Consider the following 18,221-nt stretch of genomic DNA (forward strand, 5'->3'; position numbering starts at 1 on the left):
TCACGGTCCAAGTTTCTGGCCCCATATTTATCAAGAATTGCTGACAGACCTCAGGAAGCCCAAATAATATACTTATTAAACGACGAAGATACAAGTAGATCCCTTGCAGTCGCTAGATACCTGATTAATGTTTTATTTCAAAAGAGGAGAAATGGATCACTGTATGACTCTGACAGCTTAGCTAAACTTAAGTACCATCAATAAGTGCCAGAACTAAGACGCATACCCCCCAAAATCTGATGGATTTGAATTGCGGTTTACATAGAGGGAGCTTATTGTGTATAGTGTTTACTTAACTGAAGTAAAATTGGTTTTATATGGGTGTTTTAATTTGGAACTGTTTAAATTGTATTGTTTATGGATAAATTTTGATGTATTGTTTTCGATATGGGCCAATGGCCGTAATAAATAAATCTATCTATCTATACCCAAACCAGCCAATTGTGGATTATATTGTACAGGCAGCACGCTTGAGAAGCAAATTAAATAATGTGGACACAGAGGAAAGATGCACATGCCTTCCAGAGTTTAAACCAACCTGTCCCTGTGCATTAATTCCCAGGTTCACTTCCTCTGACATCTCCTGGGGCAGCTCAGCCAGGAGCCAGGAGCTGCTGCTCTGGGAGGCCCCCTCTTGTATCCCACATGGGGAGGCTTGCTGTGGTGAGCCTGGCTGCAAAGGCCACAGCAACAAGCAGGCATCACAAGACCACAGAAGACTGTGGCAGTGAGGATGTGCACATGTGTGCTGCACATTAAGCATTGCTGCTGCTTGTGGCTGCTTCTTCCTACAGCTCTTGCTTCTGCCATCCCCTTGGACATCAAGGTGCAGGAGCAGCTCAGCTGGTCCCTCTGCTTGCAACTGTGCCCTTAAAGGTGAGGAGGAGCAGGCACAGGCAGCCATTCCATCACCATCGTTGGCAAGGATGGATGGTGCCCAACCTGATCACAACTGAGAGGTCCCTCTGCTGCTTCTGTTGGTGGCAAAGGCAAGAGGGACCCTCACAGGCCTTGGTGCAATTGTGCTGTGATGATCTAATCATACTTACGGAGAACCAAAAGCTTGCAACACTTTTTGCCATTTGGTTTGTTCCAGTTAAGTATTACTCAACTGTGGATTGGGGACTTTTTCTTATTGTGGAACAACACATCTCCCTTTGCTTGTTGTGCTTCAAAGAAAACCGATTCTAGTTGTTCAAGATGAAATGTACAACCAGAGGAAAATAATTGCCCACCACCTGTGTAGATGGGCTTTTCCTTTTGAGAGCTACATTACAACTTGATAATACTGGATAATTTGGTTCCAAGTGACTCTATTTATCCAGCACTCTGCCAGATTTATCCCTGGCTTTGCCAAATTAAAGGCCACCAAATTTTTCTTTACTTTTGTTTCCTGCCTACTCCAGGAGCCTGTGCGTTTCGTGTTAGGTTTGGGACAGACCCTGGGTTCACAACCAAATTTTAATCTCTCAGAGATGGAGACCACTTCTTGTTTTTACATCCCAGAATCCTGGCATCTTGGCATCCCCTGAAGATTTCTGGGAGAAGGACTTGGCTAAGGGTACTGAGAATTGCTAGAGGACCCCATTCCCCCCTCCCAGAGGTACAATTCCTAGATTGGTTTAATAATCAATCCTGTTTCACAGGGAACTCTGGAAACAGTAGCTGTGGGAGGGGAATAGGAGCCTCCTAACATCTCTCAGCACCTTTTACCAACTACAGCTCCCAGGATCCTTTGGGGGAAGCCATGACTTTTTAAAGTGGTATCACAGAGCTTTAAAGGTATGCTGTGGATGTGGCCTCTGTCTAAGCAATTCAGGAGCGTGGGAAAGGTTTCATCCTCCCTCTCCACATATATGATGCTACAACACTAATAAAGGACAACTCTTGCAGTCACTTTTCTCATATGATGTTGAAGGTATGTCTCAAGTTGGCTACTGCAGTGTCCAACATGGAAAATGTCCCTCCTAGGAGGCTCCCTCAGGAATAAATTACATGTGGCAACAGCAGATCCAGTGGCCTGCAGTGCTGGTCAATTTTAAGAGCCAGGGGGCTGTGTGGGCAAGGGGAGCTGAACCCTGCTCTGCCTCCTGCCCCCTTTCAGTCTTCTACCCTAGCTACTTTGCTCTCAGTCAGAACCAGACACCAAGTCAGGGAAACAAGTGAAAGAGGACAGCCCTGATGGATCAGGCTGAAGACAGTCTAGTCCAGCATTTTATTCTCAAAGGGTTCAGTCAGATGCCCATGGGGAAGCCAAGTTCAGACATGCACACCATTGCCCTCTCCTGCTTTTGGCTGCTATGAATGTGCACACCTCCCCGGACCCTGAGTATTTATAGCCTTCCTGATGAGTACCTATTATCCTTCATGAGTGGCTGTGGCAAAGAAAGCCATAGAATCAGGGGCAGATTCAGCTCTTCTCATCTACAATGAATTTTGCTATTAAAATCAGCCCTAAACCATGGAGGCAAACCTGGTTTTACAGAAAAAGTTCAGGCAATTTAAATATTCAATGACATTTTAAGATGTAAAATACGTTTCTTGGCATGGATGGTATGTTAATATCCTGGTCTAGTATTGCCTTCTAACTGTGTAACATTTTTGGAATTGGTTTAGGTTATTAAAGTATTTAATTATTTAATATTAATTAAAAGTATGATGGGAAAGCTCCTGGATAATCAAGGGTATGTTAGGACCACAATGAGTGTTTACAACACGCTACTTAAGTTTTGAGCAGAACATTTTCCTTGAGCTGAATGTTCAGACAGGTGTTTGATTTTCCAAAACGTCTTGGAGCCGACTTGCTCTGAGGTATGAGGATGGAGATTATTGACAGTGGCCTGGTTTCTACATAACACTAAACCATAGTTCAGCACTATGTGAACAAGCCTGGATGAGATTTGGGCTTGTGTGCACACCTTGCTGCTCTCCCCTGTTGTAGATGCAATTCAGAGATTGGAGGCATCTTTTCTCTTAGTTTAAATAAACTGGAATATATGCTGTCAAAGCCAGGAACTGTTTCCTCAAACAAGCCAGGATGAAAAAGCATGGTTTGATCTTGGCTTGTTTCAATAAGCCATAGTTTCAACTATGTAACAACAAACTATGATTAATTTAAGGCAGGAAGTGAATGCTTTCAATTCCCTCCATGTGGATGAGCCAGAGGAGAAGGGGAGAGGGGGAGTGTACAAGACCCTGGCTCATTCATATAGTACTAAGCAATAGTTTAGCATGAAGTTGGGACAAGTGCCATTGGCTTCCAAATTCCCTGGGGAAAATAAAAGCAGCAGAGGATGCCTGGAAAAGACTGGGCCTATTTGCTTCAATCTTTGCAGAATTCCTCCCTTGCTTCTGGCTGTCTTTTCTGACTTATGTTCCTTATTTTCAAGTTGTTGTGTTGAAAGAGCTCTGAGAAAAAGGGAACTCTTGATGAGTCTTTCTCCCTGCAGCGTGGAAGAAGGAAGGGCAAGGGGCATTTCACTGCTGATGGAGACATATGGAAAGCAAAGGCAAAAGCATGCTGTGCCTGTGAGTGTATCTTACAACATTCATCTGAATGTTGTTTCCATAAATAGTCTTAGGTACTGTCTGAAGCAGGAAATGCATCTCCCTCTCTTATCTTCACTATAAGGGAAAATAATTATAAATGTTGTCAGACACCTTTTGAAATATGACTTTAAAAGCCCAAATTTCAGATTTTATGGGCTGGTGATCTATGTACCATAGAGATACAATCCTAGGCATACTAGGGAACAAATCTCATTGGTGAGCTCTCTCTCTCTCTCCCCCCCCCCACTTTCTACTTTAAATATCATTAAATTTATGCTGCATATTCCTACAAGCATTTGTCGTCGGAGAACCAGTGTGAAAAAACAGGGTGAAACACTATAGAAATAATAGAAAGCTATATGTTATTCTCTTCCTTTATCTTAAAGAAGGATTCCTAAAGTTACAAAAAAGGAGATTCTGACAAAACATCAGGAATAACTTTCTGACAGCAAGAGCTGTTTGACAACAGGACGGTCTCCCTTAGAGGGTGGTGAACTCTTTCCGTGAAGGGCTTTTAAGCAAAGGTTGCCTGGTCATCTCTCATGGATGCTTTAGCTGCGATTCCTGCGTTGCAGGGGGTCCCTTACATCTCTGCAATTTTATGATTCCAAGTTATACTCCAAGCCTCATGTGATCCTGTGCCTAAAATCCACACACCAGGAAAACATTCAGCTTCCCAGCTGGCAAAACTAATGTTTATCACTGGAGTTGCCAACTGATTTCCCTCTTGTACCTTTAGCATTTATGTGATTCTCAGCAATTATGCAGGTGGAGCGTTCCCAGCTCCACTTCTTGCATTTCTATCTGTCAAGTTAGAGTTAAAGGGACAGGAGCGGGATCAGTAAAAACACTAGCATCCCTTTATGTCATACAATTGTTATAAAAGCACAGAAGCCCTGCCACAAAAAAAGTTAGCACCCCAATGCAGACAAGCGAAGACAGTATGTATTTCTATTAGTTACTGTCCAGTTACACCAATCTGTTACAAACGTACCAAAAGGCAGAGCACACTACACAATGTACGGCTGCAATCCTAACCCCACTTACTTGGGAGTAAGTCTCTTTGAATTGAATAGGACTTACTTTTGAGTAGGCAAGGTTAGCATTGCAGTCCTGGTCAGACTCATATCCGCCTGGGGGAAAACAGAACTTTAACCAAATCTTGGGTATTGGATCTTCCATTGCTGGAGTCCTGTCACTTTAAAAGGATTCCAAGTTTATATAATACTATTCCACACCAGGTTTCATCAGAAGCCACAGAATGTAGCTTTCTCATGAGATATTCCGCCAAGTGTGAAAAGCAAGCTGACCTGCAAACTTACACATGCCATACCACAAAATAGCTAGCATACCGCTTTCACAGAAGCAGAGATGAAAGTTGCACATTGAACTATAGGCCAGCAAGAAATGGGCTCATTAAGGATATAGTTATGACCGCTGGGAGGAACATAAAGAAAAAACTGCCATGGTGCATCTGCATCAGCACAACGTGACACCTGTATCTGTCCCAGATGCAACAGAACATGTCTTTCCCACATTGGTCTGCTCAGCCACAACAGGTGCTGTATCCAGTGTTTGAAATTCTCATTGTCCTAGGCGCATTTTGTGACGGGGAATTTCATTAGTGCAAGCATTTCTGAGCTCTGGGTGTCATACTGTGCCTAAGATTTCAGATTAAAACTGTAGAGTGGAAGGAAAGGAGGATCTTATTTTGCCTCCCCACTTTCAGCTACTCTCTGAAGACTAGAGAAGAGACCCTCTTAAGAATATCAGGGGGGTGGGCAAGAGAAGGACTAGACTATGTGAAAAATGAACATAATATGTTAGCTGCAGTTCATTTATTTTCAGCTTTGTATTCTTGTAATAAAAAAGCACGCCAAGAGATTCCATTGTTGCACCCATAACTGGATTTAAGGTGTCCTTTAGCTCCTAGCTCTCACATCTGTTTCTAACGCTTCCAATGGTTTGACTTCACCTCCAAAGGTGCAATCCTCCATTGTCTCCCCAGAGACAACAACTGCTCCCTCACATGCAGAATACTAGGCAGACGGTCTGTTTCTCCTCAGAAGTATTTCTCTTCAGCCTGGTGACTCTAGAAAGCTCTGGCCCTTCTTTCTGTTGTCTTCCTCTCAGCTACAAAGAGAGAAACTGCCTTGCATTTTGAATCCCACATGAGGAAAAGGTGCGTGTAGGGCGATTGCAACCTTGAAAATAGTGGGTAGGGAAGGCATTGACCCCAAATGCTTTCCTTTCAATGAACAACAGCAACGAGGTAGGGGACAGTCAGGGCTCTGTTACAGACATCTACAGGAAACATACAGCTAACCTTCAGTGCTAGACTCACACCTGAGGGCAGCCAGCATCTAGAGAACTGGAAGGTATGGTGCCTTCCTCAAATACTGAAGTTCAATTGAATTAATTACCTTTACAGTTACAGTGGTACCTCAGGTTAAGAACTTAATTCGTTCTGGAGGTCTGTTCTTAACCTGAAACTGTTCTTAACCTGAAGCACCACTTTAGCTAATGGGGTCTCCTGCTGCTGCCGCCGCGCCGCCACTGCACGATTTCTGTTCTCATCCTGAAGCAAAGTTCTTAAACCGAGGTAATATTTCTGGGTTAGCGGAGTCTGTAACCTGAAGCGCATGTAACCCGAGCTACCACTGTACATTTATTGGCTGCTAGTGGTACTTCAGTTAAGATTTTGGACATACCAAGCGCACAGGAAGATAATACAGATGTCAAACTCTGCATACTCAGTTTGTGAAAAGAGTAAAATACAAATAAAGAATTTAAAAACATACATCAAGTTGTCAGTCTCTCTGGCTTCTTCTCAGCTATTTTTTGGGTGTGTTGTGAAGTTCTCTGTCTTCTGATCAGCTCCTTCTGTAGAAGTGAGAAAAACCCAAACCGCTCCTCAGAAGGCAGAAAAAGGCCCACGCCTCTTCCTTTTTCATTGATATTGCATATCTTGCCCCTGTGGGTTGTAGAGGAAGTGAGAAGTGAGGGAGGGTGCAAAGCTTATTTTCAAGGCATCCAAAGTTCAAAACTGTGCCCAAATCCCCATAATGTGTGTTCAGTTAAAACACTGGAAACCCAATATTTCTCAGAAAAGGACTTTTACCCCTTGGTAAAATCTTGATCTTTTTACCCCTTGGTGAAATCTTGATCTTAGCCAAAAGCCTGAGAAAGACCCCTTGGAAGCTTTTTTTCCTTCAGCATAAAACACTATAAAGGAAACCATTACAGTGCCCACCGTAGTCATTTCCAGGCCGGCTGCCCTAAAGTCCTTTAGAGGTCTCTCAAATGAGCCAGGATACCTTGGAGGGTCTTCCACCTTCATTTCTAAGTGAGATGGGTGGTGACTGGAGGGGCCTTTTCATATGGGCAACCCTAACTTTATAATTCCCTGGCCAGCGATGCTCGCCAGGTGCCATTCTTGATGTCTTTTTATTTATCCTGATTTTGAGGCATGTTATTTTGCTGGTTTTAATCTGTTGTAACGTTTCTTAATCTGCTGCCGTTTTCGTTTGATTTATATGTTTCTATTCAATACAGTTGTGAGCTACCCTGGGAGTCTTTTAAACCGAAGAGTGCTATAAAAGTTTGGATAAAATAGAAAGCTAAATAAATCAAACATTGTCTAAGAAAACCCTGCATTTTTCACTTTTACAATTGTCTATTTTGGAATAACTTCTGAACCCATGTTGTTACACATTTGAGGGTAAATCAGAAGTTGCTGGAACCTGAATGGGAAGAAACAACTTATAGGGAAATAGCGGGGTCTTCACTCATTTCTTTTTGCAGGATAACTGATCAGTAGTAAGTTGCTATTTTAGAATGAGGAAGAGAGGAAGGAAATGGTGCTTTTTCAACACTGTAACTTGCAAATGAGTCAAAGTGTCAGCAAAGAGTTGTGCCTGAAACTGTGGAATATGTGTACAGTATAACCTAGATTTGTAAATGTCATATTATAACACTGAAATAAAAATATTTGAAAAATACGTGAGCAAGTTCTTTGCCAAGGAGGCCCATGCGAGGCCTGCCTCTGCTGGCTTCCTGTAGCAAACCACCTTAAGAGAGTTCTTTCAGGTTTCCTGTTGCCAAGGAATTCATTACAATTTTAGGCTAAGGGGCTAAAATAATAAATAATAAAATAAGGGGTAATTATAGGACATATTGGGTCAAGCCCCTCTGTCCCCCTCATGATGATAGTGCTTGGCATCACAGTGTAGACTTTTGCAGTTGCTAAACAAGGAAGCAGATTGGTAGCAATTGTGGTGAAATGTTGCTGCTCCCCTGTGGGGGTGAGGCACATCCTGATTCTGATGCAACCTATCAGGAGTTAAGTAAAAGATGCCTCACATGTGCGTAGCCATTTTCTGAGACTTCCTAAAGTAAAAAATAACTATCTGGCAATATGTATTGTTACAAAAACATTTGCTGGATAATAGTGCATCCTGACTGTCCAGGGGGGAAATCTCACGAAACAATAAATCCCACTTAGCTAAATGGTACATCTGCACGTTCATATGAAAAGTTTATTGGCTTTTCATTTCTTTTCTTTGCACACACTCAACATACCAACATGTGTGGCTACATCTAGCCTTATATTCCTTTATAGTATTACATTAAATGCTAGATCTTTCCTAGTTTTATCAGTAGGAAAAGCGGCTGGGGCCAAATTATGTGTCATACATACAATACCATCAACTCTTAGTGCAGAGGGTGACAGTTTTAACCATGATTCATGTTTCAATGTAACTAGAGCGGCATGCTACTGGTTAATAGAAATGGTTCCTGCACCACAAATGTTAATGTATAAATTGAAGTTACAAACCTGGAAGAGAAGATAATTCTCCATACCTGTGTTCAAACTAAGTAGCCCACTGGATTGTGACCTGGCACTACCACCATACAAACATATGATATGACATAAAGTCATGACCAATAATGAAACCATTACTACGTATAAACAGGCCATACCATTAGAATGATGAGCCGGATCCTTGTATACTGTAAGATGCTGTTTAATAAATAGTAATTGATGCATACATAAAATGGCATTGTGGCTTTATTACTGATTTGGTAGATTCTAATAATAAGGGATGGGGTTTTTTTGGCGATTTTTCAATCCCAGAAGCAACCATGATTTAGCTTACAGCTTTAAGGATGCACATAAGTGAGTGGCGGAGGAATCCTAAGCTCTGGGTGGAATCAGCAAGGCAGAGCAGGGCAGTGGGTCCACCATCTCCAAAGCTCTGCTGACTCACGCTGACTAGGACACACAGTATGCGCGGTACGGGGTGGTGTGAGTTTTCTACAACTGTTTGTTGCACAGCTCGAGTCTTATGCAAGTCGAAGGGCTCAGATCAAGCCCCTCCCTGGAGAAAGGCATATGTGCTCTCCCACCCTGCACCAGCCGGTCTCACTGGGTAAAGTGGAAACAATCCAGCACAATTTCCATGGCTGCCGTGAGGGCATCCGCTGTGGACAAGGACGTCCATGACATCCTAACTCCCTCCAGCAGAAAGGATTTTGTTTACTTATTGTTTATTATTAACTTTGCAAACCGCCCTTTATCTCAGCCTAGTTCACTGCATAAAAATAGAAAATGAAAACACTACATAATAAAAACACAAACAAAAGCAGACACATAACCACACCTGGAATACTGTGTCCAGTTCTGGGCACCACAATTTAAGGGGGATGTTGACAAGCTGGAAGGTGTCCAGAGGATGGCAACCAAGAGGATCAAGGGTCTGGAAACTAAGCCTTATGAGAAATGGTTGAAGGAGCTGGGTAGGTTTTGCTTTGAAAAGAAGAGACTGAGAAGAGCTATAGAAGTCATAGGATTGTAGAGTTGGAAGGGACCCTAGGGGTCATCTAATCCAACCCCCTGTAGGCAGGACTATGCTGCTATCCCACATGACAGCCATCTTCAAATATCTCAAGGGAAGATGGAGCAAGCTTGTTTTCTCCTGCTCCAGAGGGTAGGACTCAAACCAATGACTTTGAGTTAGAAGAAAGGTGATTCTGGCTAAACGTCAGGAAGAGCTGACAGTTAAGAGCTGTTTTGACAGTGCTTGGATGGAAGGTGGCAGACTCTCCCTCCTTGGAGGTTTCTCAGCAGAGCTTGGATGGCCATCTGTCATGGACGCTTCAGCTGAGGTAACTGCATTGCAGGGGGTTGGACTGGATGACCCTCGGGGTCCCTCCCAATTCTACAATTTTCTATTTCGGCCTGGCCCCTAAAGGCGTACCATGGAGGCAGCAGGCAAGCCTCCCTGGGGAGCATAGCTGTCAACGTTTAATAATAATAATAATAATAATTTTTTATTTATACCCTGCCCTCCCTAGCCAAGGCCGGGCTCAGAGCGGCTTACAAGCAATAATAAAAACAAGATGAATGATTACAACTTAAAAACAAAAATAAAATACAACATTAAAATAATGGAACATTAAAATATTAAAATGTAGCCTCATCGCAGGAGGAGAAGGAAAAGAAAAAAGAAAGAGAGGGAGGGAGGGAATCAAATTGGCTCCAAGCCAAAGGCCAGGCGGATCAACTCTGTCTTACAGGCCCTGCGGAAAGAAATCAGATCCCGCAGGGCCCTGGTCTCATGAGGCAGAGCGTTCCACCAGGCCGGAGCCAGTGTTGGAAAGGCCCTGGCTCTGGTTGAAGCCAATCTAACTTCCTTAGGGCCCGGGACCACTAGGGTGTTGCTATTTATGAACCTTGAGGCTCTCCGTGGGGCATACCGGGAGAGGCGGTCCCGCAGGTACGAGGGTCCTAGGCCGTGAAGGGCTTTAAAGGTCAAAAGCAGCACCTTGAACCTGACCCTGTACTCCGCCGGGAGCCAGTGCAGCTTGAAAAGCACTGGGTGAATATGCTCCCATGGAAGAGACCCCGTGAGGAGCCTCGCTGCAGCATTCTGTACCCGCTGGAGTTTCTGGGTCAGCTTCAAGGGCAGCCCCTCGTAGAGCGAATTACAGTAGTCAAGCCTGGAGATGACCGTCGCATGGATCACTGTGGCCAGGTCGGGGCGGGAAAGGTTTCCCTTTTTTAAAAGTAAATTCCCTTATTCCGAATAGGATTCCTCACAAGAAAAGGGAAAAGTTGACAGCTATGCTGGGGAGAGCCATCCTGTGGGTCAGGAGGGCAACCTGAACCCCGTTGAAGTCAGTGGGGTTCACCTGGGGAGACAGAGGCAAGAAGGGTGGGGTGAACTGGTGGAGAAGGAAGAAGGGGCTTCGAAGGGCGCTGCTCGTTCCTCGTCCCTTGCTTCCCCCCTTTCTGGAACAGAGAAAGAGAGAAGCCGGACTTGAGGGAACCAGACAGGCGCCCATCTTGCACACCAGGGCGCCCTCCCGGCCTGGCCACAAGCCCCGATGGAGGCGCCCGAGACCGAAGGGAAGGCGCAGGCCGCGCTCGCCGACCGAGAGAGACGCGCCTGTCTCCCCTCAGAAATGGCAGCCCGACGGGGGGGGGGCAGCGAGTGGGCGACTTTGGGGGCGCATTTCGCGACTTTGGTGGGGCTTCGCGACCGGGCTGCCGTGGACCCGAGGGCCGCTGCCTGCGCGCTCTCCGTTCTGGCGCGGCTCCCTCTTCTCCCCCGCTTCCACCGGCCTGCCTGGTGGCCTCCGTGTGCCGCCTGGAGGCCGCGCCCGGCAGAAAGGCCCTCTCGGCGTGGCGCTGAGGGAGACGGCAGCACGTGGCGCGCGGCCTCGGCGCTTCCCCGGGGCGCCGTGAGGGGGCGACTTCCCTCGGCCTTCTCCCAAGCCTTCCTCCTGCTTCTCCTCCTCCTGCCGCCGCCATGGTGGGCAAAGCGAAGCGGCCGCGGCTGCACCGGGCGGCGCCCAGGCCGGCCAAGGGCCCCTGGACCCCGGGCGAGGACGAGGCGCCGCTCCCGACGGGCGCCCAGGCGGCGAGGGCCACGGCGGGCGAGGTGAGGCCTCTGCGCTCCCTTCGGCGCCTCCACGAGGCGGAGGCGGCGTCCGGCGTTGCCGCGACCTCGCTTGGGGGTTTGGCTGCCTGGTTCCGGCGCCTGAACGCCCCCTCGGGCGCGGCTGCCCTGCCAGCAGGTGGACTGGATGCCCTCGGGGTTCCCCCTCCCGCCATGAGCTCGGGAAGGGGCTGAGCGGGGGGCGGAGAGGGGCAGGGAGGCGAGGCGCCCCGTCATGGGGGGGGGGCATCTGGTCTTCCAGCGCCTCGTCCGCCCCATTCTTCGTTGGCGAGGCGGAGGAGGAAAGGAAAAGGCAGCCTCTCCCTCTTCCTGCTCCTTTGGCAGCACCAGGCATTTGGGGGGTGGGGCAGGTGCAAGTAAGTAAATGGAAGGGCTGAACTCGCTGACCCATTGCGCCACAGATAACTGGCTTCTTGCCCCCCTCCCCGAAATACGTCCAGCCTGCGCCCCTGGCACCAGGGGGGAAGGGCGTGTGCCAGGTGTGTGGGAACTTCTGGCCTTCCAGATGTTGCAGAGCAGCAGTTCCCAGCAGCCCCTGGGGCAACATCTGGGCAGGTGACCTACACAGCGCCTGAGAAAGTTGGCATCCCTCGAATCCTTTGTCAAAAGCCCAGGGCTATTTCTCCAGAAGAAGAGGTGCTGCGACTCACCCTGAAGGCCTCCTTCCTTCTCTTGAAATAGCAATGGCGCCCACCTAAGAAGGCCCAGGGCTGAGTTCCAGCTGGAAAAAAGCCCTGCTCCAGCCCATGGCACTTGGTGGCACCTGCAGCAGTAGACCAAAAGGAGCGGTGTGCGCCTTCAGAGCTCGGAACAAGGCTCTCCACAAGATGGTGATACAGGACACGTTTCTGGAGGGTAAAACTTTCTTAGGACAGGAGGAGGTGAGGAGTGAGCCATCTCTTGTCGGATTCATGGCAAAGTTTGAAAGGCTCCTGCAACTGCCACTTCAGTTTAGGGGTGGTTTCTTCAATCGTGTTATCACCTTTATTTTTTATTCACCAATTTGGGTCAAAAGTTATAGTAGAAGTAAAAGAATATCCACTGATTATAGAAATAATTCTTTGAAAATAAAAACTGACCAAAATTTTGCTTTTATACTTGAGATATGGTAAAGTAACAACTCTCCAACCTAGTATATTCTAGCCAGTATATTTAATGCTTTTGTCATAGGTGTTGCCAGGATTTGTTTTTTGAGGGGGGCAGACTCTGTTAGGGGGCAGAACAAGTTCTGTGATGCAATTGGCCAGTTAAGTATTTCTATTTATTTACTTGGGGGGGCAGTCCCCCCCAGGCCCATGGCTTTTGTCCTCCTGCTCATGGATGGTGCAGTAGAAATAGCAGCCTAATAGAAATGCTTTGTTGCACTTGTAGCAGCAAAACTGAACACCTTCATCTGCCCCAGCTGCAACAAAACATGTCTCTCCTTTATCATTATTTATTATCTACAGCAGGCACTGTAACTCTCCAATGGTTTGACTTTACTCTCAAAGGTGCCCTCTTCTATTGTCTCCTGAGACAGACGGATGCCAGCAACAACAACGGTGCATGGGACAAAGGGAATAGTTACATCACCTTTTATTCTTAACATTTTTTTATCACATCTGATGAAATGTATAGTAGTCCACCTGAGCTTATGCCATGATGAAGGTGTCACAAGACTCTTTGTTGTTCTTGTCTGTGTTGGGACCAGGTATTTATGACCTCAAACGTCTTTGCTGGAGTGAAGATTTATCCAGAAAGTCTGGTGAAGACATTGGACATTGATGCGAGAAGCATTCCTTCAGCCATAAAGGGTAAGAATTAAGGATCTTCTAGTACATCTGCCTCACAGTGACAAAGAATACAGAAATTCACTTACTGAATCAAACCTATTCTCCTAGCTTCAACAATTTGTAAATTGGCTAGATTCTTTGGAATGGGTTACAACTTTTTCCACTAAAAAGTGCATTCTCATTAGCTGTTGAATTTTAGACCACCAGAAGATGTTAACCCTATTTGCATACAGTTTAAGCCAACACCAGTCAGATGTAAGGTTTTTCTCAAGCTGGCAACACCTTTGAAGCAGTTTGTATGAAACTAGGCATAGTTTTGGTTTGCTGAACTATTGTATTTGAATGCCCTTCCTGGAACAAGACACTCTAATAACGTAGCAGGATACACTGCCCACCCTACCTCTGGGCTTATCCACACTTGCCTTTGCCCCACGCTTTCTAGGCACAGATCCATGCTTTAAAGTGCTGTGTCTGAGCACTTCCCCCTGTGCATCCCCAGCAACAAACCCACTTTCTAATGCTGACTTGGACCAAATGGCCATTTAGGTTTTCTATAGATTGCAGTTCTGATTCAGCAGCAAAGAGTGGATATTTGTGGGAAAGCACTGGGGCATGAAGAAAAAAGCACTCTGACCCAGCGCTTTAAAGCGTGGGCTGATGCCGAGAAATGTGTCACCAAAAGAAGTGTAGATGAGCCCTTATGCGCTGCTTACCACCCCAACCCCCCAATATTTTAATTAAACTTAATGAAAATGATACAAATTACACCATAAAGTAGCCAGAAGCGTCTGCTTCAGCTTCACAAACATGAGGGAAAAAGAAATAAGAGAGATTTATGGGGCAAAGGAACTATTTAGGGCTTGCAAAACACCAAGTATAAATTGGAAGGCTTGTGTATGGTCCAAGCCAGAGGGGAGGGGAGACAGAAGAAGAGGAGAGTCATTTCTCATCCTTGGGGGGGCGGGGCATTATGCGCTACTTGTGAGATGCCTCTTGGATCCTTGTGCTAGGACTGAGTCATTAATTGGGTGGGAGCCCTTATCATCGCTAGCTTGCCAAAGCAGCGTCATGGGCGGCTTCTGCTTTTGAATTGTTTTGAGAGGTTTCCCGTTATGTTATGAATGTTAATTTTTTTTATTTTTATTTTTTGCAATAATGAAAATGCATAATGTGTTGCCCTGTGGAAATTCAGGCAGTGCATCCGTGCACACTGTAACTTGGTTTCTCAAATCACCTGACCTTTTGCATTTAACACTAAACTGTAGCTTATTGTGAGAGGGAGGCGCAGCCAAGGAAGTGTCCTGGACCCGGCTGTTCTTCTGTTCTTAGGCTGTGTGCACAAGCCTCAATTTTCTGCTCTTCCCCTGTTCCCTCTCCTCGTCTAGCACCCCTGTGAGGAGGATGTGCTTTTAAACCAACTTTTTAAATCTAAAGTCAGGAAAACGGATTAGTTTAAAACTGGGTGGATGAAGCCAGGGGCAAACTGTTTACAAATTAAATAGATTTTTTTGAGTTTGGATGTAGTAGGGAATGCAAGTGAGTTTGAGAACAAAAGTGCACGCATTGGATCTGCTTGTGGCCATGTCAGAGCAGGTCAGGGGAGGTGGAAGGCTTGAGCCGAAGAGTCACCGTTCCTTGGCCTTGCAGAATGATGCTTCCTTGTGTTTAAAGGTTTGCAAGAAGTACAGTAAAATACATTCTGTGACTTACTGACAGTTGCTTCTGAGCTCTTCAGATATAAATATTTCTGATTTAAAATTAAAACTAAAGCATGAGAGATAAGCCATTCAGAATGAAAATGAAAGCTTATGATGTATGTAATAAAAGCAGTTTCTATTTCAGTGTTCAAAATGCATTAAGCTTTTGTCTAGTAAATGCCCACAAAGGTCGCTGTTATAGCTGTTCTCTGCATTATTAACATTTTGGTTTTGCAGGGTAATATAAAATTGAAATATTATGTTTAGTAATCTGTTTTTCCTCCCTGGGATGCACAGGCGCCTTGGAGATCACAGCTGCAGATGAGCTTATTATTGAGCTGGACCCTGCGCTATTTTTTAGTTGGAGAGAGTGGGACTCAATGTTCCTTATTTCAAGAAGAAAAATGTTAGTATTAATAGTCATATAATCTGAAATGTTGGTGAAAGGCGTTTAACAATTGAGAGTCTAGCTTCTAGCTCATGAGAATAGATTTTTAAGTACAGTCATACCTTGGAAGTTGAACGGAATCCGTACCAGAAGTCTGTTTGACTTCCAAAACGTTCGAAAACCAAAGTGCAGAAGCCCTGTCAGACGTTCGGATTCCAAAAATAGTTCGCAAACCGGAACACTCTTGCCAAAACGTTTGAGAACTAAGCTGTTCAAAAACCAAGGTACAATTGTATACAGTATTTTCATTTTAATTATGGCCTGGTAATACTCATGGCCTTAGAGAGGTTCAAGTGCTTAATAAGGAATGTGGCAGCTGTTACTTTCCTGATCTCAAGTTGCATCTATAGTTTGTAATGATAACATTTCATATAGCAAGGCACTAATCTAGAATGCTCTGCATTTCATCGGGCAAATGCAATTCCGTGTTAGCCAGTGCTGTGCAACCAGTGGGACAATACCTGCTCCCATCTGAAGTGGCAGGGTTAGGAAGGAAGCTGGGGTTTTCTATGGTAAGTGGAAATAGCACACTTGCCACAGTGAGTGAAAATTTGGATGCTTCAGTGTGGGAATGAGCAGTTCTCTTAGTGGAGGTTCTCAGCATCACAATAGATTGATGTGTGTGTGTTGCATAAAAACTTAAATGATCTCATTAACTAATGAATCTCAAGTTTTATTGGTATCTTCCAGCATGATGGCAGGTCTTCACAATCTTCATAGGTCTTGGTGTGCTTGGTTTTGTTTACACCCTTTCTCTTGAGGCTCATGGAAGGGACCCTCAGGGTCCTCTTGTCCAACCCCCTGTAGTCCAATCCATACTGTTGTTTAATGTGGATAGTAATCTTCCTCTGGGGACGTGGGTGGCATTGTGGTCTAAACCACAGAGCCTAGGGCTTGCTGATCAGAAGGTCGGTGGTTCGAATCTCCGCGACAGGGTGAGCTCCCGTTGTTCGGTCCCAGCTCCTTCCAACCTAGCAGTTCAAAAGCACATTAAAGTGCAAGTAGATATATAGGTACCGCTCCGGCAGGAAGGTAAATGGCATTTCCGTGCGCTGTTCTGGTTCTCATGACTAAGAAGTGGCTTAGTCCTGCTGGCCACATGACCTGGAAAACTGTCTGCACACAAACGCCGGCTCCCTAGGCTTATAGAGTGAGATGAGTGCGCAACCCCAGAGTCGTCTGTGACTGGACCTAACAGTCAGGGGTACCTTTACCTTTTAATCTTCCTCTACCACCATTAATTCTCTGTTGTCCATGTGATGTTCTCCCCCAGCTCAGTGTCCTCCTACACTTTCCCTTTGCTTGTCCTTCATTTTCTCATACCATGGGTACTCCAAAAACAAGAGGATGTGAAAAAATCCTCTTTGAGGGAGGGGAAAGCAGTGAGCCAGAAGAGAACCTCATGGACAATGGAAAACTAATGGAGGTTCAGGACGCCTGCTATGCACATTAAACAGCTGTGTGGATGAGCCCTTCCTCTTCTTCGTTTTCTGTCAGCAGGTGGCAACATTTATTCTGCATACCAGAAGCAAAATTTTCAAGCCTTGCTGTTTATTCCAGCAGTTCAGGTCTTGGAATTTACATAATGCATTTAGTTTTAGCCACTCATTTGCCCTAGATTTACTTATTTATTTGAAGGATTTTTACCCCATTCTTCAGCCCAAAAAGGCTTCCATAGTGGTTTACAGTGATCCAGTCCCTCCCCGCAGGCTTGCATAGTCTCAGAGATGTGATGAAACAGGATTGGGAAGGAGGAGAAGCAAAGCAAACTCCAGAACTAGTACTAACTTATCTTCCTCACAACCAGCTGGAGAGGAGGATAGGCAAGTAGCAGCTCTGTCAGGGAAGAGTGTCTCTGTCCACTGTTTGGCACATGCGTAGGTGCCAGAGGGGCTGGCAAAAATGGTTGCTGTTTGTATTCATTTGCAAAGCTGAATAAGCCCTACATTTAAATTACTGTACACATTTGACATGCTAAATATAATTTGTTTGAACACTGCTGTGGTTGTTTATGGACAAAGCCTTGGCTGTGAGCCCTGGAAGACCTGCTCCCTGCCTCACAAGCCTTTTCCCATCTGGCCTGCAAGCGCAAGACCCTGGCTGTCTGGAGCTGAGGAAGCCTGTGTAGTTTTTGCCCCATGCACCAGCATGCTGCCTATTCACCATTGCATCCTAGTGATGCTTGAGTATAGTGATGTGTGACTCATACGGATATGAACTCTTTTAAAGTGCTGCTAGGCAGTGAAAGGTTATGCATGAGGCTAAAAATCAAGTTAACATCTAAAATATTTTCCACCGTTCTTTTATAGGAAGTGGGGGGCGGGTGACCTACCCCTTTGTCTTGAGCCCAGAGGTAGAGCTGTTTTGCCTGAACAGGAGGTGCAAAGAGTGGCAAGCAGGACACACCTCTGCTCACAGTTCTTTCTCAGGCTGCTTCCCCACTTCCAGCTGTTTTTGCCAGTCATTTTTTAAGGCATTTTTTTAGGCATTCCTTTCCTTGGACGAGCATTTTATGAAAATAAGATAAAATGTATTTCATAATAAACACAACATTAAAATAAATAAATAATAAGGTAAATAAAATAAATAAAGGTACATTAAAGCATAGTTCGCAGCAGCATTAAACATACTTAACCCATTAGTACCTGAAAGCCTAACAAAACCTCATCATCATAATTTTATTATTGGTACCCCACCTATCTGACCGGGTTGCCCCAACCACATTGGGCAGCTCCCAACAAAATATAAAAAAAAACAGTGAGACATCAAACATTAAAAGTTTCCCTGTGCA

General features: G+C 45.3%; 2 protein-coding genes across 5 annotated transcripts in view; one reads left to right on the plus strand and one right to left on the minus strand.

Moving 5' to 3' along the window:
- ITGB2 (integrin subunit beta 2) overlaps window positions 1–12,295 on the minus strand; it is a 39,854-nt gene extending 27,559 nt beyond the window's left edge. Inside the window, exons 1-2 of one of the 3 annotated variants that reach the window (XM_083628741.1) lie at window positions 12,164–12,295; window positions 6,351–6,523 (exon numbers count right to left, since the gene is read on the minus strand). The gene's annotated coding sequence lies outside the window, so the exon portion shown is untranslated. Of the gene's footprint in view, window positions 1–6,350; window positions 7,710–9,212; window positions 9,299–12,163 lie in introns of those variants that run through there. The other 2 variants (XM_083628742.1, XM_083628743.1) reach the window with 2 other exon arrangements.
- The window catches only part of SLX9 (SLX9 ribosome biogenesis factor), a gene marked incomplete at its 5' end in the record, with an annotated part of 33,258 nt that continues 26,382 nt past the window's right edge, over window positions 11,346–18,221 (plus strand). Inside the window, 2 exons of one of the 2 annotated variants that reach the window (XM_083573174.1) lie at window positions 11,346–11,495; window positions 13,204–13,306. In XM_083573174.1, the coding sequence (XP_083429300.1) occupies window positions 11,364–11,495; window positions 13,204–13,306 (235 nt within the window). Of the gene's footprint in view, window positions 11,496–12,259; window positions 12,395–13,203; window positions 13,307–18,221 lie in introns of those variants that run through there. The other variant, XM_083573173.1, reaches the window with a different exon arrangement.

The sequence above is a fragment of the Podarcis filfolensis genome (genome assembly GCF_964270895.1).
Source record: "Podarcis filfolensis genome assembly, chromosome: 1".
NCBI lineage: Eukaryota > Metazoa > Chordata > Lepidosauria > Squamata > Lacertidae > Podarcis > Podarcis filfolensis.